Raw genomic sequence first — 24568 nt, forward strand, 5'->3', positions numbered from 1 at the left:
ACAATGTTTTGGTACAGGCACTCATGTGAATGCTTTAGTGAACCTGACTGGGAGATGGATCCAACTGAAAAATGATCACCTGAATTGTGTTTCAGACTGATCAGTTCCCCAGCTCCTTACACAGTGAAATTTATCAGTATCTGTGTGGACACACACAGAGTAGGACCTGGGAACAGACTGAGCAGGGAGGAGGGAACAGGACTGCTTTTTCAACATCAGAACTGTATTAGCATTGAGCTAACATTGGGATAAACCAGACAATGACTTGCAGTGCGTGGTCTTTGAGACATGTTTTGTAGAAGGCAGTAGTACCCTTGCAAGCATTGGAAGTCAGCTCTATCCTGATGTGTCATTACACAGTCAGGTAGCAACATTTCTGTAGTTGCATGTCAGTGGAGAAAATTACCGCTGACTATAACGTTCTGAGAGTTTGAGTTTCTCTTTGTGCTTTATTATAACTCCTTTCTGTTCTCTTTTCATTCTAATATTCCTTCTCTTGTTTTCTGTCTTGTTGGACTGGTTCTTCTAGCCCTCTTTCTTCCCCTGCTGCTAGCCCCAAATTCTGCCGAAATACTTTGCCCAGGAGACAGGACAGGTAATGCTGTCTCAGGACAGGAGTATGCACAAGGCTGTAGGTTTTGTTGCCCATCTCAGTGAAGCAAATTGTTTTGTGACAGACTGTGCTCACTTGAATCCTCTCCTGTGTTCATCATTCAGGTGTGAGCTGACACAAAGACATGCCAGTGAGAGTCCCCTGAAACACCTCATCTCTCTGCCTAAATCAGTCTGGAGAATGGCAGAGTTGGCATGGGTTTGGTGTTGCTTTTTGTTACTGGGAACATCTTTTGATTTAAGGGGGGAGGGGTATTTTTTTTCTCCCCCTCAGTTCTTTTCCAAAGGAAATTTGAAAATCTTGCTCTATTTCTTTCTACCGGTCTAAACTCTCACTAGCATTTCAGCATTCCTCTGGCATGCTGCTTTTCCCCACTGCCTTTCAGGCCTGTCGTTTTTGTCGTGAAGTCTCCGTGTCATTCTGTGTTGTCAGTCTTCTATTGCAGTTTGGCTCATGAGTGTTCCACAGAGACCTGGGTGCACCCGTCCTTCTAAAGATGAATGCTAAAATTAGGAAAATACCCAAATCCAACCATTCTAGCTCACTTCTGCTCACTGCTATGATTTTAATTAGTCCCATGCTGTAATTTAGCTATAAGGATTGTCATGAAATTAATTCATTTAAGCACATAGATATTTTCTAAAAAAAACCAAATTAACAGATTCTGCTCAGTTACAATTTCACCAGTTGTGAAAATATAAACTTAAATATGTGAGGCTTGGATGACTGATAGAGTCAGTTTGCTGTTTTAGTGGAATTTAAGCTGAGGTTTGGAAATCAAAACAGTCTGGGCTCAACATTTCTACTGCTATGCATTGCAGCTGCGTAACATTAATTAGCTGCATTCCCTAAACGGTGTCTGCTAAAAGAAATGACAGGAAGGTGGGTTTTGGACTTGAAGATGCTCATCAGTTTTCACAAATAGTCTACGTCATGCCTGCTGAAAAGCATAGTTTTAAGCTTGACATTTAAAGAACCATCTTGTTCATTGTGGGTAGAAGAAATGGCAAGATCACATTGTGAACAGATGAGATTCATTGGCATGGTACCATATGCATGTTTGTGCAAATCCACACCTGTCCAAGGAGGTTTTTGCATGTTTCTGTAGGAAGGCTCCAGCACCTTTTCCTTTGAAAAGGTGATGCAGATATTTGTACATCCTTCATCCTGGTCTGATGCCTTCCCATTTGTTCTTCTCTGAAGTTCTTTTCTTTTAACTTTTCTGCAGCGACCCACATCTTGATAGGAACACTTTGCCTAAGAAAGGACTCAGGTATTGGTGTTTCCACATGGCTTTTGTTGTGGCTTTGGAGTTTGCTTTGTGTTTCTGTTGTGGCTGGTGGTGGTGATGGTCACAGTTTGCAAGAGGTGGCAACAGTATTATTTCTTTTCTTTCCTTCTTTTATTCTTTCGTTAATCCTCAAAGAAGGCAGTGACTACTGTGTCAGATTTTTTTAAATCCAGTGCCTTCTCCGCTTAAGCAAGAACTGTGGCTTTTGCTGGCAAATTGCTGAAAAGCGTCTCATAAACCATCACTTGGCATGACTTGAAAACAATCATTTTGCAGCTTCTGTGGCTATTACAAGGAATGGCTTGAGATCATTTTCTACCCGGGACCCTTGGTGTTGATATACATATAGAAAAGATTTCCCATATCCTGCCAAACCTTTTAGGATGAGATTGGACATAGTAGTTTAAAAAAATATTTGCTTCAGAATACCTAGAGATAGAGGACTCTTAGGGATAACTTCTCGTCCCTTACAAAAGAAAACAAAATCCCCAAACTTTTGGCAGTTGTCTCCTCATACATTTTGTATCTCTCTGTAAGGTTTTCTAACATGAAAAAAAACACACCAAAAAAAGATTTTTCCATTGATCCAAGCAATTCTAGCAAGATAATCAACATCAGGTGTATTAATTAAATGCTTTAAGTGTTGCAAAATTCACTGAAGCTATCTTAGACCATATAGAAAAGTACAGCCTCCAAATTGTTTAATGCAGCTTCTGGGATCACTGAGTTGATACCTTGAAATTGAAGCTGTAATTTATTCTGTGCCTTATACAATGTTCTTCAGCCCATGAAGCCAAGTGCTAAAAGCCGTTCTTAAAATGGCATTTGGTTTAAAATGTTTCTGTGGTTCTCATGTGTGTCTCTAATACGTAAGGACTCTCTTTTAATACCCAAACATTTGAGTGCTGAACAGGTAGGTATTAGTGCTGAAAAATAGAATGCCTTAGTGTGTTAAAGTAAACTGGCTTTTTGAAAGCCCCTTTTTTAATAAATTGATGTATGTGCAAAGTTGAAAAGATGCAGATAGTCAAGGATTGTTGCTTAAGTGTTGAGGCATAAGCAGCAGAATGAATGAAAGCATTTTTTGAAAGTGGTTTTGAGTTTTTGCAATGTTACTTATTGTAGTGTTCACATGGATTTAAAACAGTCTTCATAAGTGATATCTTACTGTATACAGTAGTTGGAGGGAAGCTGATTAATTAAATAGATAATATCAACTAATAGTAGGCTTCAAGTGTTTTTGGAAGTAGAGCTAGGAACTCATAAATATTTCTCAAAAGCAGATGGCAGAGCATAAGGCAGGGACTGAAATCCATTAGCAGATGAGTGTTTCCATGATGCTCTTTCTGTTGATACCTGCACACTATCACGTATTTCACATAACATCTGTGGTAACATCCCTTTTTTTCAGGCATATACAGAAGCAGATTTAAAACTTTGCTTAAGCCAAAGCCAGTAGGTGTTTTGCCATTGATATTGGCATAGATAATGTTTCTGCTTTTTTCTTTGCCTTCAGAAAAGGCTAAGCATCATCTCCTCTATGATGATTTAATGCTATTAGTTTTGAACTAAATGGGATACACCTCCACAGGCCATTGTATTTCATGTCTCTCGAATATGAATGATTGGGTCACAGCTTGTTGAAAATCTGATAATGGCTTTGTTGACTTGAATTTGGGTATATGACAAAAAGCCAGATAAGCTTAGTGATGTTCCAGAACACCAAACTAGTGATAAAATTTTAGTATAACCTTAGGGAAGGAAAGGATTTCCATATTAGGCTTTATTTTTAAATCGTACATATGGAACATACCCTATTTTTTACTCTACAGTGCCACAGTGCACAAGTTCTATCTGTAGCTATCTGTATTGTTCACTACTAGTTTGGCTACTTCCGAAGCCATAGAAATGGAGTTTGTGGGGTTTTTTTCTCCTAAAGAGAGGGGGAATGAATTAGGAATACCTTAAAAACAGCTTGGAGCAGCTCCTTAATTCAGAGTTACATTGGGTTTATATCATTTTAATCCTTAAATTTCATGTGAGCGTTCTTCCACCATCTTTCTTTCCCTCTCTCCTTCTCCAGGTCTTGTGACATTTCATGTTAGGGTTTTCTTTTACTTTAAATAAATAAATGTCAGCCATTCTTAAATAACTGTTTTTGCAGGTATGCTCCGTCCTCCCAGCTCCGTAATCAAGACGATGCTAAAGAATGGCTACGCTCCCATTCAGCAGGAGGACTTCAGGATACTGCTGGCAATTCTCCTTTTTCATCTGGATCCAGCGTAACATCACCCTCTGGAACTAGATTTAACTTCTCACAGCTCGGTGAATAATTATCTGTTTGAATAATCATAACAATACCTCATGTGTCTTGAAAAAAGCATATTACACAATATAATTTTCTTCTAGCAGCTCTGAGTGCCACATTCAACCTCAGGAAGCACGTTCATTGAAACACGTGACTAACTAGCATTATTATCTCATTTTCTGGACAAGAGAAGGCTCAGGGGGGATCTTATTGCTCTCTACAACTACCTGAAAGGAAGATGGAGCCAGGAAGTGGCTGTTTTCTTCTCCCAACTAACAAGTGATTGAACAAGAGGAAACGGCCTCAAGCTGCACCAGGGGAGGTTTAAACTGGAGATTAGGAACATTTTTTCCCGAGAGGGTGTTCAGGCATTGGAACAGGCTGCCCAGGGCAGTGGTGGAGTTTCCGTCCCTGGAAGTGTTCACAAACTGTATAGGTGAGGCCCTCAGTGCCATGGTTTAGTGGTGAACTTGGCAGTGCTGGAGCAATGGTTGGACTGGGTGATCTTAAAGGTCTTTTCCAACCTGACTGATTCTGTGATTCTATGATTCTGGATGCCCAAAGGTGGCATATTTGGAGTAACTCTTTGAAAATACTTCTCTGGGGATAATCAGATGCCTTAATATATTTGTGAGCTATTTGGTAGAGCTGTTAGTGAATATGACACATTGGGGTATTTAAAGGACTTAAGGTGTTACTTGCCCTGTTTATTAATATTACTTACTATATGTGCCAGTCTCATCAATTTGAGATATTTTATCTTTGTATGTATTTTACAGGTAGCTTCTTTGACAATTGCATAAAGTTCAGTCTGAAATATTATGTAATAATTATGCTTCATAGAATCATAGAATGGTTGGGGTTGGAAGGGACCTTAAAGATAACCGAGTTCCAGCCCTACTACTCAGAAGAATTTTAATTCAGAAAAAAATACCATTCTTTCACTTTACTACGTTGATAAAAGAAAACCCTTTTTAAATGAAGGAAACAATAGAAGTTGGTTGACAGGATCCATAAAGCGTTGCAGATTTTAGTTGACAATAACAAAAGGCGAAATAACCTCATATAAAGCTCTAGTAGTGCTCATCTCTGGTGCACTGATTAAATATCACTTAGTTGCCTTTGCAATTTGTTTAGATATATAAATCAACCCTAACAGTAAATATATTGTCTTTAAGTTAAATGCCATTTGGAAAGTACTACATTGAACAGATGTTTTCTGTTTCTTTCTGATTTTCAGAAGCCACTCCATCTTTTCCAGAATGATAAATAATATGTGAATAGTTAAGCCTATACCTATGAAGTTCTTGTGTTATGTGAATTAGCAGCGGCTTAGACACAGTCACTTATTTCTAGCACAGCAGTGACCTTTTAGAGCCTTTCTTGGAGTGCACTGGAAAGAAACAGATTAAACAAACAGCTTTACATAAACCAACAAAACCACAGACACTTAACAAAAGTTCAGCTGACTATACACCCAGTATAATTACATTGCCAGCAGCTAACAAACTGCCATGAAAGTTCATGAAAGTACTTTGATGGTCAAAAAAATGCCAAAGAAGTATCATCATAGGCCCAGAAAGTTAACTTTTTATGGAGAAAATTGAAGATTATTTACCTTAATAAGCTTCAAAAGCTATTTTCACCACAAGCAATTTCAATAAAGAAAAAAAGGTTTTTCTGTGTTCTTAAGAGCTTGGAGATATTGGGAGTCAAGAGAGGTCATTGCATTAAATCACAGAATCACAGAATGGTTTGGGTTGGAAAGGACCTTATCTATCTAGTTCCAACCCCCTGCTGTGAATGGGGACCCCTCGCACTAGACCATGTTACCCAAAGTTCTGTCCAACATGGACTGGAACACTGCCAGGGATGGAGCATTTACCGCTTCTTTGGGCAACCTGCTCCAATGCCTCACCACCAGTTAAATAGCAAGCGTTGATCTCAAAGCTGAGCATCTTTAAATTATTTTATCTTCTACAGTAGTCTGTATCAGTTGATGGTGTATATAGAAGCAGGCATTGACAGCACACCAAGAGGAACCTGCCAGTTGAACTGTGATTTTGTTGCTCTCATTTTTTCCCCCAAATCAACTAGTTCTTTGTAAATAGCATGTATAATTTTAGCAGAAAAGTTGTTTAAAAAAATGTGAAATTGCGCTAGGTGGTTTTGACTCTAAATGCTCTCTGGGAGAGTATTGGCTTTTGAGGCAAAATTGAAGTTGTTTAATTCGTAAAGGCTCACAGTGGAAAGAAACAATTCTGAAATATAAAACTAGTAGGAAACTAAGGGTCTTAAAATTTGTGACAAATACATATGAAAATGTTCGGTTTTGAGAACTTGAAGGCTTTGAAAGGAGAATTCACAAGGCCTGTTCTGAATAGGCAAAATACTAGTTTCAATTCCTTTGGACATTTTAGTCCTTCTGGAGGAAGGGCTGTTGCAATTAAAGGGGGGCTAATTAGTTCATGCCTACAAGGTGTTACTGAGTTGACTGAGCTTGTCTTTAGAAGCATAGACATACCAAGCAATATTTGAAATTACCTTATTTGTTTGAGATTTTTACTCACTTAGCTTGGTTTGCATACCTCTGACTTGAATTCTTTGAATTTAGAAAAATAACAGAGGTCTGGAGAGGATGACATCAAAAATTCGTATCTTAAAAAAAAAGAAACTCTTGCGGTAGTTGCACAAAAATTAGGTATGACATTTTGTGGTCAAGCGAATAAATTGGTGTTTGTTCTTCACCTTATAGCAAGCCCAACCACTGCAGCCCAGATGAGCCTGTCAAATCCAGCCATGTTACGAACCCACAGCCTTTCCAATGCAGATGGTCCTTATGACCCCTGTAGTGACACACGCTTCAGGAACAGTTCCATGTCCCTGGATGAGAAAAGCAGAACCATGAGCCGGTCCGGCTCTTTCCGCGACGGCTTTGAAGAAGGTCAGTAAAGTATGTGATGGTGCTGGAAGTGATCAGGATATGGTATTCTCACATAAACCGAGCATACATATAGTGCTTTTCAGGTCAGCGTAAGGGTGGCTTCAGAGCATGGTTCGCTCTGAGCAGAGCTCTCATTATTTGATAAAAACCTTAGTCCCAGTCATCATTGTTCTGATTGTATTTGTTCAGTGATCCTTCTGGCTGGGCATAGGAAGGTATGCAAGTGTTGTACCTCATTTATCACTGTTGAAGAAAGTATAAGCATATCATTTTTAGTAATCTCAAAATGACTAGTTCACACTTGAAGTGCGCGTATTAAAGTGTTCCCTTAAATAGGATTGTTCTCCTGAACTTGGGCCTTCACAATTCTATGTGTAGTATAAATAATTGATATCAGCCAGCCTGTTGTTTCTATCCCAGTTAATTTTTCCAGTATTTCATCTGTATTCAAATTGCCTTCTTATTTTTGCTGAGTGTCCTGGGTTGGTATCACAAAGCTTCCGCAGGAGGGGAACTTCTAAACATCTAGGCTTTTTTTTTTAATTCCTTGTTGTCTTTTCAAATATGTAATCATAGCTGATAAAAGAAGCCCCCATGTAAATATAACAAGAAGAAGTCCTTTACTTATAAATAATCATTTAGTTCAGTTGCTACTGGTCAGTGGCAGTAGCAGGAGTAGCTATGAGCACAGATTAAAACCCTAAAGTGTTGCAGTTTGAGAAGTCAAGCATGCGGTGAGTGCTGGAAGTGATTCGTAAGAATGTTATAGGAAGTGCTTTCAGCATTAGATCTTTGAGTCTTAAATCTGCTTTCTGGCGAGGATTGGAAGTTTGCTTGGCTATCAAGTACTTAATCACTACTGGGCATACAAGCCTTTGCTGGCTTGGTTTCTCCACCACTGAAGATCTGCACTTACTCTGCAGTGTTAATACCAGTGCCCTGTTGTTGCTGCTCCCCTAGAGCCAGGCATCTTTCCCGGAGATACTGATTATCCCATCAGTTTTCTGCTATTGGAAGAGATAAAAAATGTGTATTGGATATGGCTCCAGAAAGATTCAGGATTAATTTAATGTTGAATTTAGCCAGTCTAACTCCATGACATATAATTGTATTTGAGAGGCCTGTGGCTGAGGATCTTCAATAGGTTGAAAACTATTAGAATAATGCTGTAGGACTGAAAACTCTTGTCATTGAAGGAATTAACATTAGTTAGTGCCATGGTTTCAGAAAGCTGGGTGATTGTGAACAGTGAAAGGTTACCAGATACTTAGTCAGTTGAATTCCATTCTGTGATGAAAAGTCCTGATCTTACTGAAGAGTTCCTTAATGTAATCTGTGAAGGAATTTAAATCACTGCATCTGCGATAAATTTAAATGATTTAGTGAAAGAGCTACTACAGCAAAACTTACTCCGGTTTTATTGAAGACATCCTCAAAAAAATGTAACCTTAGTCTTCTAGGTTTGCAGCAAATCCATTTTGGCATGTTGGAGGTTAAACTGGATCTTATAATTCAGAAATTCTTGTCCAGGAGAGAGGCTAATTTGGAAGAATATTTAATGAGTATTGCATGTTTGAGGAGGAACCATTTAAAAAAATGAAAGGGAAGAGCTATGTGAAAAGCTCTACAAAGTGTTCTGAATTCATGTAATAAAAATGAAGTCCAAGAAAACTCTGCCAAGTTATGACCTTGAAAGCAGTGGAAAAAGATAGCTTCTATATACAAGGAAGGAATTTGACCCTACCATGAATATGCCGAAGAAGTACCTTCCAGATTCCCCTAATTTTTTGGCACCTAAAAGGACAGTAATATTTTACCCGATGGGAATGCATGTTTAGGTGCAGTCTTCTTATATTTGGCTTCAGGTTAGGGTTAACTTCTCAGAGGATCACAAGTTATGAGTGCATGGTTCCTGAATAGGGCATTTATCTTGTCCTTCGCTTTCAAACCTGCAGATCTAATCCACCTTCACTTTGAGAATATAGATCGAAAAATATTATAGAAATTAAATTTATGGTTAATGAACAGATTGATTTTATGCAATCAGCCAGTGTCAGTGAAGCCTAAATCCAGGTCTTAAATAAAGCTTACCAGCCTACTTCTGAATTACTTATTAGCATGTTAGATTACAAGGTATTTGTTTCTTACCAGCTTTAGCAGGGCCAGGATTAATTCTTAAAAGCCTTTTTTTTTTCTTTAATCTCCACAGTGTGAAGTACAGTCATGTTCTCTCAAAACATGTAGGTCGAAACATTAGCCAGTTTTGCAGTACATAACTCTCTTGATAGGAAGGGTTTCAGGACTTGGAAGATGCCAACAGGAACAACCTCCAAACTATCCTGAACTTCAGGGGAAAACACAGCCTAAAGCTGAAGTGGTCTCTTGGCTGTCCAGTTTCCCTGCTTCTCTGGCCATCAGTCTTCCCCAGGACCTGTGCTGCTGCTGGCTCCACCTTGATACTTCACCCTCCTAGAGAGAAAGGAATGCAGTGAATTGTCATTGGGATATAGATGTTTATTCATTATTGTGCTGTTCGGTTGAGTAGTTCTCTTTCTGAGTAGCTCTTCAGACAACTGGTCATGGCTAGACCGTTTCTTTTCCAACATTAACTGTAAGGAAGAAGTTCTTTACGGTGAGGGTGGTGAGGCACTGGAACAGATCACCCAAAGAAGTGGTAGATCCTCCATTCCTGGCAGTGTTCAAGGCCAGGCTGGATGTGGCTTGGAGCAACCTGGTCTAGTGTATGGCATCCCTGCCCATGGCAGGGGTTTGGAACTGGATGAACTTAAGGTCCTTTCCAGTCCAAGCCAGTCTATGATTTTATGATTAAAAATGACACATGCTTGCATATGCATTTATAGTGCTTGAAAATAATAGCTCCAGAGCAATTTTGGGTTTGTAGCCTGCGTGCAGATGCATGTTAACTGCAAAAACCCAGGAATCAGATCAAGAGCCTAACTAACTGCCTTCAGGCTCCTAATTAAATAGCCTTAAAGTAGCCATCTGAAGATACTTTAAAAAGAAATTGCACAAAAGTATTAACTCCTTAGTTGTCCTTGAGACAGAAATCTCAACTTAGATACATTCAAACAGTGCAGTGGTAATGTTTTACAAGGCAGTAGGATTCCCAAAGTTACGTGTTCTTTCCCTTTTTCCGTTTTCAGTCTTATTTCCTCCTTTAAAGTCCCAGTGTGATCCTGACAATTCCAGTTGATGTTAACTGAAGAATGTGTGTGTCTCAATACATTTTAAGGGGATCTATTCCTTCTCTGGCCAGTTGGTATAGTTGCTGTCTTGAATATGTCTCTAGTAGTAAAAACTGCACAAATACAGAGAGGCAAACCAGAAAATAATCTTACATTCTCTGGATGAGTACAGTGGTGGCTTTGTGCAATGTTGCCTGTACTTTGGGTTTTCCATCTTGAAGAGGGTTAAAATAGATTGGGAATCTTCAGCTTGGAAAAATTATGTCTGAAGGGAGGTGATAATACCTGCTTTAATGCATTAGGAAGAGGTGGTTTATCCATTACTTTTCATATCACAGGGGTGTGGAGACAATCAAGGAACTTATTGAATGATTCAGCAGCAAGTCTAAAACTGCCAAGGAACTATATTTCTAAACACAGGAAGAGATTTTCACACAGACAACATGTCAGTGAATTCAGAAACAGGGAAATTAATGATTAGAGAGGTCACAGCGACTATGAAAAATAACAGTCTGATTGCAGTTTCCATCTCAGGAATTTCCCTCTCTGCTGATTCCCAGAGATGCAAAGGTGTACGTGGGGAAAAATCACTGGGTATCTGCTTGCTTCTTGCATTTCTTTCCGTAAACATGGGCTGCAATTGCTGCCAGAGATGGAGCGTGCGATTAGACAGCTCCTGGCTCTGACTCACACTGGTTATTTTTATGTTTTTAATGCAGTACAGTCCTTAACATCTGACTGTAAAGATCATTTTAATTGAAAGTATGATTAACCAGAAAAAGTAAATGGGTGTGAGGGGTTTTTTTACTTTCTTGTGGGTTTTCTAATTGTCATAAATTCCTCCAGAAGCCAACTTAGACTTTGTTTACTTCTCTTCCCAGCCTTGCCTTAGGATATAATGTCAAGTGGGAAAGCAGAGCCTGTTTATTATGAATGTAGGATCACTGCAGTAGGCAATGAGCAAAGGGGCAGCTTTTCTAAGCCCTTTTTTTGGCTGGAGGATTTAGATGAAAGAAGAAGTGATTTAACACAATTTCATATGATTTGTATGAAGTTACCTGAAGTTTGAATTAAAGTTTCAGTTAAATGTATTTTGTTTCTAAAAATAAAGGTCATTTTGCATGTTTCAATACCAGAAAGAATAGCATCAGGTTGTTTTTTTAATAGCATAATCAAAAATAAAATTATATGTAAATCCTAATACCGGGGTGATGGAAACATCCTTGAGAATCAACACACACGTATACATACATACATATATATATGTCTTAATGAATCTGTACTTAAATGCAAAACCTGCTTGAAATGGGTTCTTTTACAGACATGGTTTTATAGCCATGCTACTCTGGTAGTTCTTCTATGAGAGAATGAACTTGGCCTTGTTAAAGAAATGTCATTGCTTTAAACAAAGACCAAAAACCCCTGCAGGAATAGGGAATGTTCAGCTCATCGATGCCTGTAATACAGCTCCCCAGCAGAAGAAATAGATGCATTCAGAGGACAATTAAGAGCCACAAAATTAGGCAGTGGTTTCTTCTCTGCATGTTCCACATCTGCTGCTGGAGCATCTGGTTATATGCTGAATATTATGGTTTTCTCAGGACATCTCCATCTTGTTCTGCTGCTTGAAGAAAACAGCCTCCCCCTCCTCAATCTCATGTTAAATTGAAGTTTACGTAGATGTACTTTTGTAATCTCTCCTGAATTTGTGTGAATTTGTTGGGGTTTTTATTTTGAGTAAACCCTTTTGCAACCTTCTTAAGATAAGCTGTCCAGAGAAATACTTATTTCTGAAGAAATCTGCATCAAAACTTATCTTTTTAATCTTGACCTCATTTCCCCAAAACCCAGGTATTATTAAATTGTTAAAACAGCTTTATCAAATCATTTGTGGATTGTACTACCTGGCCATGCATTCTTGAAACTGTACATTGTTGGTGCAATAATATAATTAAGTTTATGATGGATGATGAAATTTGGGAAAGTATTTCCTCAGTAGGCTGGTAGTTGGCAGGGGATGATCTGTGATGATTCCACTGTGTGGTTGCTGTATTTATATTCATAATGTTTATTTTCTTTCTTTTAGTGCATGGTTCTTCTCTCTCTTTGGTATCCAGTACCTCATCTATTTATTCAACAGTAAGTATAATGAAGTGAAAAATTTGGGTTTACTAATAAAAATGATTGAATTGACTAGTTATATTGTGCTGCTTATTTTTGCCATTCAAGGAAGGGGAAAAAAGGGGCTTTTCCTTTGATTGTGTTCTGGATGCTAGCTACAAAAGAGATGGTTACGTTCAGAAAGATGTCTGTGGATATTTAGCAGTGTCCTCATCAAACAGAAGTTAATGGCCTAAAAGCAGATTATTGCTTTGCAAAATGGCCAGATTACTTTTCAAGTCAATACTTTACAACTATGCTGAATAAGTTCTGCTTCAGAGGACCTCAGTAGCTCTTAGATTTTGACTTCATTACCTGAAGCACCCCAGAATTTGCGGAATAAAGTCATTCCAGCCTTGTATTAATGATTTGCTACAGAAGTTTTTAATGCACAGATGTTAATAATTCTAAAGAAGCCATTTGTTCACTGTGCCGGTAATATGTTCTTCAAAAGTATGTATTCAGTTAGGTTGTCTGATCATAAAACAAGGCTTACGGGAGTGTGCAAACACAGGGTTGTTTTTTTAAAGAGTGTGGCATTTGCTTATTTTCTTCTAAATCTTACAAAAAGTATCTGTTTAAACATATACTAGGGGAAGACCTTGTAGGATAAGACTATACCTGTGCTGTAATGGGGAGGTGAGGCTGCAACATGCAGACCATGTCTTGCCTAGCTTTTCTGTAGCTGGTTGGGGTGGTAACTACAGTCATTCCTGGCATGCTTTGATCACAGGCTTGGGGGCTTCTTAAAACACAACCCTCTTAAAAAGCTGCTTCTGAGAAGAATTGCTTCTAAAGTATGTGTTAATTGAACAGGATCTTCAATTTCAAATTCTTAACGCAAGCATGATGTGTCTTTATGCTTACCACAGCTGTAACTAGTGCATGTGATACAAGAACTTGCTCTTGGAAGCTCATGTATAACTGTCTGCAATGTCTCTCAAGCCATCATAGAGCTATTTATCAGTATTTCTCATACATGTTTTACTATTAATAAGCTAAGACCTTGAAAATAAATTGAAATACTACCTTTCATTATTGACTTCAGCTCAAGCGAAGTCCATATGAAGCCAGAATAAATAGAAGGTATTGGAAGGATGGAAAACAAACCTTTTCTTCTTGGCTTTTGTTTATAATCATGAAAGCTTCTGAGCAGGTGCTGTCTAAGCTTCTGGTTTATGTGCTTGCTGTCCAAGCACAAGTGGCTCCTAATAGTGTGGTTTGATGGGTATAATTTTCATGGTGTCTGCTAGTGGACATGTTTACACAAGGACAGTGGAGTGTGTAACTTCGTACCATATATTTCTTTGTAGCTAAGAACTTTGGTTAGAAACAAGCCATAGCACCCACAGTTTTACTGTGCAAGGCCACAGCAGATGACCAGTACATCCACTTGGCATTCTTGGATACCTAGCTGTGTGTCCTCAAGTTTTTCAGCATCCAAGTGGGAGTCATTTTATTTTATATCACTTTGGAATGCAAACATGTGGTCTCCATTCTATGGAGAGCTAGCTGAGCATGGGAGGAAGAGAATTACTGTCTGAGGTCAGGCATGTTCTGTGACAGTCCTGGCTCTTTGGAAGCCTCATGCAGCCCCTTATGCACTTTACTAGTCCATGATTCAGACTTGGAGGTGCACTGATCCGTAGGCTGGGAATTGGAGCCCAGTTCCTTCCTGCAGGAAGAAGTACTATACAAGCAGCCTGTTTCTTTTTCCTGAAGCGTAAATAAACTAGGAGATTATTTTAGATTGAATATGGATGTGGGAATCCAAAATAGGGAATTCACATGAGAACTCAAAATTAAAAAAACCTTTTGAAATATTGTATAAATTCGTCAGGCTGGTGATGCTGTAATATTCTCATTTATTTTCCTTTGTTTTTATTTTATAGCCTGAAGAGAAGTGCCAGTCAGAGGTAAGAGCACATAATGCTTGACAGGCATAAACGTTCTGTCAAGGCACTCTGCATTTCGTGTCTTGCTGTTTTAGTTCTCCATATTACAGTGCAATAAAGTACTCTCTTCAAATATATAGATTCGCAAGCTACGAAGAGAGCTGGATGCATCCCAAGAAAAAGTGTCAGCTCTGACAACTCAGTTGACTGCCAACGTGAGTACAACTCTGAGAACAAACACTAGAAGGGAATGCATTTAATGTGCCAGGTTTTCTGGCCATTACCAGCTCAGTTTTAGTAAGTGACAAAAAGATTTCATGTGTATACACTCAGTTTAAAAAAACTGCATGCATATGGAACCTTCCCAACAGTAACAGTCCTTGTCCTACTGAATTGTCTGATGCCTTTCTTTAAATACTGAATTATAATATTCATTTGGCTTTTTTTTTTTGGAATTTGATGAATAAGTATTATTATAGAATTTGGAAGCCAGGAGGTATTGAGGCAACACTGTGTATGACCCTGAGCAAGTTTGTTTGTGTTCTGTGCTGAAATCTGCAATACAGAAGCTTGCTAGAAAAATAAGCAGTGCTAGAGTAAATAAACTACAGATGAATAGTCATTGGATCATACTGACATCCTAGTTTGTGGGAATGAATAAACATCAGAACATGTGCTACTGAAGAGGACATTCCTGTCTGCCAGCTCTCTGAATAGGTAGAATACAAAACTTGGCACAGTAAAGTGCAGTAACACCTATCACAAGAAAGATTCAAGGGGAAATCTACTGTGGTGGTCACTGCAGGCATCACAGTCCTTCATCCAGCCTGCAAAATGGAAAAGCAAAACCAAGAACACAGTTAATAGAGAAGTCAAATAAAAGGGCTTTGACTGCATGTAACCACTCAGTTGCTCTCCCAAGAGGAAAAGGAAGAATTTAAAAAACCTGCCAGAACTTAAATATTTAAATGTTTGCCTTTCGAATACAAAGGGGACTGGATACATGCGTTGGTTTTCATCCAGAAGCTTCCTTTACACAAGAGAAAGCAGGACCAGATTCTCTTGCATGCATTTTTTTTATCACCTTGTTAAGCTTGTGTCCTTCAAACGAAGAACTTAACCAGCTGTGCAACTCAGCCTAGCTCTGCCTTAATTTTGCTGCATTCTTCTTCATAGAGTGTTCAGATTCAGTAGACTCTTACTCAGTACAGGAGTTAGCAGCCTGTCTCCAAGAGCAATGAGTAGCACAGGCTAGTCTGTGCCTGTCTAAGCTGCCACTAATTTGCCCGAGACTTTGTGCTTGGTTACTACCACTGTCTTTTTGGAGAACAGTTTTTAACAGCTGCTGCACATTTTTGTTTGGTTTGGAGTAATTTAGGGGAGGGTGGAGTTGGGGGATCCCCAGAAAAAGTTAGCATCACTATATATAATATTCCCTTTTGCATTTGTAGGGTGTTATTCATGCTATTTAAACTTCTTAGACTTGGAATTGCCCCTTGTTTGTCCATAAAACAGCAACGGTCTGCTGCAGAGGTGTTGCTATAACCGGCCTAGTAATAGATTTCAGTCTGTAGCCACCTCTTCAGAGAATGTACTCTTTTTTCCATTAAAAAGGGTAAGTCTGTTCCCTAAAAAGTTAAGACTCATAAATGCTGTTTGTTAAGACATTGCTTTAGGGACATTTCCTTTACACAAGATTTTTTTAATAGAGTGATTTTAATATAAGCATTTTGAATTCATCTTTCTATTTAATAGATTATTTCTTTGCTGGATTTTCCTGTATAGACACTGCAGCTTTTGATGTTTCTCAGGCTAGCAGGGGCAAGAGTTCGAAAAGGTTTTTCTCCAACTAGGAAGTGCAGATAACTGGTTATTTCCATAGTTCACTAAACAATTTCCAGATAGGAACAATTATAAGGTGCTTGATCCGTATTTGAAAGAGCAACTTTCTCCAAGGTTTAGGTCAAAGCTTTAAGGGTTTGTATACCATTATTAATCCATGTGGTCCTGCTTGCCTGTTTCTTTTCTGCTTTTGCAAAGTATTGCTGAGGACTCCTGAATATCAGTTTTGTTGTTCCCTGTTCATCCTCCCAAACAGAAGCTTTGCAGTCTGTGTTTTTAAAATAAATATTTAGATTTTCATACATGTGTAGCATGAGGTTCTACATGACTTTTTGCTATTTTCTGACAGGCTCAGCTCTGTTTATTTTCATAGGGGCTGATGGGAATGAGAGATGCACATCCCTGTGTTATTGTACTGCTCATGTTTGTTTTCATTGCGAATGTGAGAACAGTTATTTAGGATAAGTCAGCTGTGTGCTGCTGCTGAGCAAGTCAGGAATAGCTCCGTGGAAGGTTTTACTGTTCTGTGTATATTTAGGTGAGAGAATGTCCTTTTCCGTTTGGAAAGATTTTACACAATTTTATGTGTTATTTTGTGTATAGAATTATTTCCAATAGCAAAATAAAGTATTTCTTATAGTTTGTGTAGATTATTGTGCCTAATGAGACAAATACATATTGAACTATGTCTCTGTTATTTGTGCACATCCATATACATGTGTATCTATAAAACGATGCCATGTCATTTCACTGGAAATACAGTTACCTCTTACCGAGGTCCTTTCCATCTTCTCGATCTGTGTTTCCTTCCTTTAACTTACCATCATTTTCATTTCCTAGCTGATGTCCTTAATGTAATTGACATTGGGTTCTCAGTGCTTCATGGGAAAATAAAAAAGGGAAATAATACTCAAATATTGGAAAATTCTTTGAGTTAGATGCAGATATATTGGCCGGTTAGGCATCTGGCAGATTGACTGCAATGCTGAAGTAGTCTTTATCCCTCTCTGCGGGAAAGGCATCTCTGGACTCAACTGCCTAACTTGGCTTTTGGAGTTCTCCTGTTGGGATAGCACAGTGAAAATCTGTAACCTGCAGCACCTTTTTGCCTTAAATCTCCACAAGGAAAATAGTGATCTAGTTGGAGGGATGTTTCTGCCTGGCTTTTGTCTATCTAAAAACTTGCTTTATATTTTACCAAGGCCAGATTTGATCTAGTGGGAGGTGTCCCTGCCCATGGTAGGGGGGTGGAACTAGATTATCTTAGGGCCTTCCCAACCCAAACCATTCTGTGATCTACTGTTTTCTGTTATATTTTGTTTTTTAGGGTGTCCTCCTAAAACTTAGGAGTGACATATTGTTGTTTGGGGTGTGCATACATATATACACCCCCATATATATACTATATATATATATGTTGTTTGGGGGTATATATATATTTTTTTATATATATATGTATGTATGTGCACACTTCGGGAAAAGACTTAAGATATAAACTTTTTGTGAAAAGCTTTGTGGCAGGAGTTCCCCTAACCATATGAAGGGCACCTGAAAACTATCAGTAGGTAATCTTATACCTGTTAATAATGGCCCACATAAAAAGTTGAAGTCTGATTTCAGAACTGAACAGCAGAAACTGAACAGTTCAGAAATATGGATTGCTTTGTCTCTTTTTCCTCTCTACGTTTTGTGACAGAATGTCTTGTCATGTCATTGCTTGCAATAGCTTGAGGACATGGCTAGATAACCAAGGACATCCTTCCATGCCTTCTTGGTGTCAGGGATACTTTCAGGTGACAAGGTGTATTCCCTAAAGCATTCTTGGAAAGACTCAGTTAATAAATCAGATGTTTCAATAAAAAATTGACTCTAGTAAGTCTTGTTTCAAAAATGCGGCAAAATGTGTTTTCCATTTATCACAAGATCCAAGCAGCTTTAAACAGCTGAGGAAAGCACATGAACTAGATTAGTTTGAGATTGGCTTTTCAAAGGACCTTAACTCCTTAGGGATCCAGGAGGTAGTTTTGTTCTTCTTGTATTCTGGATATAGGATTGCACATTTTACAGAATAAATAAGAATTCCGAACTAGAAAAAGCAATACCACTCTTGGATCCTTTGTTAGAGCATGTTGACGTGATTGCAATAGCCAGGACAGTTTGAGGCAGCTGTCCTGGCTAGTGCAATCATGATGTCTTTAAAAAGTGGATGTAGTAGCTGAGTGAGGAGCCACCTCCAGGGAATCTCCTGATGTGCCAGTTCACAGTATTACTCATGTCTCTGTTTTCTGAAGTATTTGGTAGCAGCTGCTGAGCAGGGCAGGGTTTATAGCCTAAAACTGCATCATTCCATAGCGTGCTGCTGTAGTTGTACAGGAAGGGGCTGATGTTTGCTAAAATCCTGAAGTAGGTCAGTTACCTTTGTCATTTCTGATTTTCCACAAATAAGTAGTTCCTGGTAATTTGTTTGCAAGCATTTTCACAACTCATGCTCTACTCATTTGACCTTTTCTAATCAGTGTTTTTAGTGTGTATCATTTACATGACAAACGGTGCAGTTCCCTAGGTGGTCCATTTAAATACCTGCAGAAATGTGTTTGTTTGGGAAGGAGAGAACAATCTACTTCTGTATGGTTTGACTTTCAGGCTCACCTCGTGGCAGCGTTTGAGCAGAGCCTGGGGAACATGACAATCAGACTGCAGAGCCTGACAATGACAGCGGAACAAAAGGCAAGCTTGAAAAGGATTTGAGGAAGTCTTCACTTCTGTTTCCAGCACTGCTGCTAGTGCTCCTTCTGTGGTTGGGGTTTTGTGCTGTTTGGCTTCGTTTCCTCAGTTGTGATAGAGTAAAATGGAATCAAAATTTTGCATAAAATTCTCATTTTCTGCACTGGGATGTTGGGACAAATGAGCAGGTTATTCCTGTAAGTTGTTGGTTTGGACACACGTCTTCATTATTGCATATTTTTGCAACAGATTTCTTCCCAGTGCATCCACACATGTGCGTGTTAAAGAGAAATGCTGAGAAAAATCCTTGCAAGACAGGCAACACTGGGGTTTTGGACAGTATGCTTGAATATACACAATTAAGTAGTGTATGTTCAAGCATACACAATTCAATATACACAATATTTCTATATTCCAGAGCTGCTGTATTCTTTCGTATCATAATAACCAAGCTATTTTGCAGCTTATCAAGGGTGTGCTTCCCTATGCATGCCAAACCTCATTTTCATCTCCTTGTACCCATATTCCAGAAATTCTGTATCAGCTACCAATGCCCAGATTGAAAATAGGCTCCTTTGGAGCAGTTACCAGCATGTCACCTTTTTTTTTTTTTTTTAACCCTTATTCAAGGACTCAGAACTGAATGAGTTAAGGAAGACAATTGAACTACTGAAGAAGCAAAATGCTGCTGCCCAGGCTGCCATCAACGGAGTCATCAACACACCTGAGCTCAACTGCAAAGGTGAGCAGCACAGCACCACCTATAGAAACTGTGCAGTGCTCATGAGACTTTTGTCCTCTCAGGAGTAGCTGATGTAACCATCAAAGATCAGCTTTGTCTCATAAGCATGCTCTAGTTAACTTGTTTGGGATCATGCGGGATTTGAAATAGGTATCTGTGTAAACTATGATAAATTGTACAGAAATAAATGGAGAAGTAAACCGATAAGGTGTTTTAACAAAGCTTTTCCACCTTCAGTGTGGAAAATTCACTGAATTTACTAGAATCATTTAGTAATTTAGCCATCTAGCTGCTGTTGTGAAGCAGCAGGGAGCAGAGATCCGCATTTCAGAGCTTTCAGACGCTTGGTTTATTTTCTTCAGTGTTTTCAGTAATCTCCAGTTTAAAGTCTAAATACAGTCCTATCTATCACACATCTCATATTTATCCCAGTAATTTACACGGGGATATATTCCTGATGGAAGGGTTTGTAAGGTCTGGGTCTGAGATTTTCATCTCTTCACAAGAAACAGTGATTATCACGTATTAGGCTGCATCAAAAAAAGTGTGACCAGCAGGTCCAAGAAGGTCATCTTGCCCCTCTACTATGCTCTTGTGAGACTCCACTCTTGGAGCACTGTGTGCAGTTCTGGTGTCCTCAACATAAGAACATGGAACTGTTGGAGCAAGTCCAGAGGAGGCCACGAGGACAGTTAGGGGCTGGAGCACCTCCCATATGAAGAAAGGTTTGTATAGGAAGCAGGCTGAGAAAATTGAGGCTGTTCAGTTTGGAGAACAGAAGCTGCATGGAGACCTCATAGCAGCCTTCCAGTATCTGAAGGGGATCTACAAGGGTGCTGGAAAGGGACTTTTCATCAGGGACTGTAGCAATAGGACAGGTGGTGAAGGGTTTAAACAGGGGAAGTTGAGGTTAGATGTAAAGGAGTTCTTCCCTGTGAGGGTGATGAGGCACTGGAACAGGCTAACCAAAGATGTGGTAGATGCTCCCTCCCTAGCAGTGTTCAAAGTCAGGTTGGATGGGGCTTGGAGCAGCCTGGTCTAGTGGAAGGTGTCTCTGCCTGGGGCTGGGGTTTTGAGCTGGATGAGCTTTAAGGTCCTTTCTAACCCAAACCATTCTATCATTCTCTGATTAGCAGCAGTGCTTTGAATTACACAGGGGTGATTGTCACAGTGTTTGTTTCCCTAAATGTTAGATTAGATAATCTAACACCAAATTGCAAATTTTGACATTGCCTCCATTCATACACAGGACCTGGAGCTGCTCAACCCACAGACCTGCGAATCCGCAGACAGCACTCTTCGGATAGTGTCTCCAGTATTAACAGTGCTACCAGTCACTCCAGCGTGGGGAGCAACATTGAGAGTGATTCAAAGAAAAAGAAGAGGAAGAACTGGGTGAGTGTATTTTAGCAGATTGTGTGAGGTTTATATAAAACTGTCAGAACATGCCCAGTGAAATCAAGCTGCTCAGCTCCTCCCTCTTCTCCTCCTGCAGCAGGTTAGCACAAGGACTATGCACTGCTGAAATCCTGTGTAAACTCTTTTGAAGGTTTAATTGAGTCCTAAGTGGTGTGTATGCTTGTGTTGACTCTGCATAGTATTGAGTTTTTAGCTTCTACAGCTGAAAGGCCAGTCTTAAATTAGAAATAGCTGTCAAAGATCAATTCTGGCTAAAAGTAATATGGTGTCCAACCCCTTAGGGAAAACCTGATGTCTGTCATTAAAGTAAAAGCAAATCTACAATGAGAGATTCTTCTTTTTTTCTTTGGCTTGTAGGGCTTGCTTTTAAGTGAACGTGTTAAACACTTTAAGAACTCTGTTTTGAGCATTGCCATGAAGCTCTACAGTGAAAAATTACCAATCTTGAACAGTTTTGCTTACCTATCATTTCCCATTTTTCCTTCTTTGCACATCATGTACTGTGTACAAGGTACCCTGTACTGGAGGAAAGGTACATTATATTAAACTCCATTTTCAATTAGACTATAATTGCCTTAGCGTCTTAGTCTGATCGTAGTCTGGACAAAAGTCCCTAGATCCTTTATTGTAGCTGGTAAAGCAATCCATCCCTTCCTTCCTACTGAATTTAAATCTTCCTGGATCTTTTGGATGTACAGATAAATCGGCATAAATACAAAATGTGGTTAGAGCTGGTAAAAGCTTGATTTGTATTTGCACAGTATCCTTTCAGAAATGCTTGTGAAACTCCTGAACTGTAGGAAACAGCTTTCTGAGCAGGTTCTTGGTTTTATTTCTCTCTTGTCCCAGTGGTTTAATTTTGGTATCTTTCCAGGTCCTTCAGCAGTATTTCCACTCTGCCCCTGAAATATTTGGTTGAATGGAAAAAGTGTCATCTCCAAATCCTTCTTGTGCTAGGTTATACATTAGTTATAGACAAAGTAAACTACTGTAACTGAAATTGCTAGCAATTCTGAATTGGTGATACAAACCATAATCATTCAGCCTTAGTTAAGACAAACACTAAGTTTTTGCTTTAGCTTCAGTTCTTTGTTTTTTTAACCTAGAAGGTATTATCCTACATCAACACTTACCATTCAGCAGATGACTATTTTTAAAGAAGGTTAAGGAAACATGTCCTTATTAAAAATAATTAAATAAAGTTTTCGGGAAGTAGGAGAAAAAGGACAGTCTTTTTATGTTGTTTTAAAAGGTGAGTACATCATTGCTGTGAAATGCAGATTGGAAATCCAGTCAGTAATTTACTGAGAAAAAAAATATAAGTTGGGTCTGATTACCCATTGTTGTCTGTTCCACAAATACTGAGGAAGTTCTCAGCCAAGATCTTTTTATTATCTATGGAGACAACATAGCTGTCCATTCAGAGCTGAAACACCAGATTTTCAACATTTCTCACTGTAGGAGTCTTTGTCTAGTTTAAAATTAACTTTCAGCTCATACTAAGCCAGCCTGTTTACAACAGTTAATTTGCGATAGCATTAAATGGTGTTCATAGAGTATCCTGAGTTGGAAGGGATCCATGAAGATCATCAGCTCCAAACCCTGACTCTACACAGGGCAACCTAAAAATTAAATCATTTATCTAAGACCATTGTCCAAATGCTTCTTGAGCACTAACTGTTGAACTGTAGCTTTGGGATAACATCAATTTAATCACATGAATATTCATTCTTTTTGTTGTTTGGATATGGCAGTCACATGAAAAAAGGTTATTTTAATTGCAGGTAGGTGAAATACCTGTTCCTGCAATGAAAAACACAATATTAACTTGGCTGTTAGCCAAAACATTCTGTCTGAGCTAAGGGGAAAATAAAACTTAAATAGTTAAGAGATTTTGGTGTGGTGTTTCCCCCAAGTAACACAAAAAATAACCGTATGTCTTTTGAAACACCTTGTTTATGGATAATAGAGTTCCAGTTTTAATGTAATTGTTGGTCTTTGTTGATTATTGATCATACTTGTCTTAGAAAGCCAAAGCTTTCCTGGCTTTCCTGTTAAAACATGTCTTTTTTTCATTCCCCCACTGCCTTTTGCTTGCGCTTCTTCTGGCAGGTCAATGAGGTAAGGAAGACCTACTTTACACTATGAGACACAAAGCTAACCCATCCATTTACATCACTAACCATTTCAGCATCATTAACCTTGGCTGAGCCACATCATGTTGTAGCTGCAAGTTGTTAGAACATCGCCGTCAAGCTTGTTGCACTGAACAGAATTTGCTATGAAATAATTAAAAATAGGAAGCATTGATATCCACTCCTATTGACATTATTAATCTCATAGTCAAGGAAAAAAAGCTTTTTTGTTCTTTTTTACCTGTATTAAAATATACATGAGTATGGCTTTTATCAGTTGGAGTATTTGCATGTTAAAGTTCTTATTCTGTAGCTCTTTTTGCCTGGTTCCATTCTTAATGATGTGCCTACTGTTGTGTTCTTGGTTTTTTTTTCAGTTACGCAGCTCCTTCAAGCAAGCTTTTGGTAAAAAGAAATCTCCCAAGTCAGCATCTTCTCATTCAGATATTGAGGAGATGACTGATTCTTCATTACCTTCTTCACCAAAGCTGCCACACCATAACTCCACTGTTTCAACATCATTGCTGAGAGCTTCCCATTCCAATTCTCTGTAAGTGATTTAAGTTCTAAACAGCAAATGCCATGGAAGGCATCTTGCTGCATTGGTAAAGAGAAATATCATGCTTTGAAAAGATCCTAAGTTTTCTATGCTAGCTTGAAAAAACACCTCTAGGCCACTTTACAGAAACACGCAGAGGCTAAATGCGCCCGACACCACCCTGTCACCTTTGATTCTTCTGTTTAAGAACCTGCACATCTGGACAAGCACTACAAGAGTCTGACAGCTGTTCATCATGAAGCCACAGCAGGAGATGCAGTGGGCTAGACTGTGCTGTAGATCAGGGCTGGTCTGTTGCCACTGATAGGTCTTTCTCCCAAGCTTCATTTACCTTATCGACCAGAGGGGGTACTGTGTTTTGCTAAATGGGGTGAAATCCTTAATTCTGTCATACTGGCAAAAGAAGGAGCAAAGATCACACTTACACCTACTGCCTATTTTGAATGTTCTGTAGTCAGAGGAGATTACAGGCAGATTACAGAATAGCTGAATTTTATATTCAAGGAATTAAAGATATGTAAGGTGACTCCCAACCTAGTGCCTCTCTGTTATTGTCCAGGAAGCCAAAAATCATTGCGTTGTTACTGTAGCATGATTTTTATTTCATTGGGATGCTATCCCTGCAGAACATGTTGAGTATGAGGAGTATTTATAACCAGGGTGACCTTAAAGGGCAGAATTAATTGGATCTCTTGCTGTTAATGGAACAAGCCAGGCCAAGTCTGAGATT

General features: G+C 38.9%; 1 protein-coding gene across 3 annotated transcripts in view; it reads left to right on the forward strand.

Moving 5' to 3' along the window:
- The window catches only part of NAV2 (neuron navigator 2), a gene marked incomplete at its 3' end in the record, with an annotated part of 419083 nt that overhangs the window by 374704 nt on the left and 19811 nt on the right, over positions 1 to 24568 (forward strand). For all 3 annotated transcript variants that reach the window (XM_080619489.1, XM_080619487.1, XM_080619488.1), the window contains 11 exons: positions 530 to 595; positions 1842 to 1886; positions 4069 to 4229; positions 6968 to 7156; positions 12449 to 12501; positions 14415 to 14438; positions 14558 to 14632; positions 18903 to 18986; positions 19614 to 19725; positions 20975 to 21120; positions 23657 to 23829. In XM_080619489.1, coding sequence (XP_080475615.1) covers positions 530 to 595; positions 1842 to 1886; positions 4069 to 4229; positions 6968 to 7156; positions 12449 to 12501; positions 14415 to 14438; positions 14558 to 14632; positions 18903 to 18986; positions 19614 to 19725; positions 20975 to 21120; positions 23657 to 23829 — 1128 coding nt within the window. The remainder of the gene's footprint in view (positions 1 to 529; positions 596 to 1841; positions 1887 to 4068; positions 4230 to 6967; positions 7157 to 12448; positions 12502 to 14414; positions 14439 to 14557; positions 14633 to 18902; positions 18987 to 19613; positions 19726 to 20974; positions 21121 to 23656; positions 23830 to 24568) is intronic.

Source organism: Psittacula echo (assembly GCF_963264785.1).
Source record: "Psittacula echo genome assembly, chromosome: 5".
Taxonomy (NCBI): domain Eukaryota; kingdom Metazoa; phylum Chordata; class Aves; order Psittaciformes; family Psittacidae; genus Psittacula; species Psittacula echo.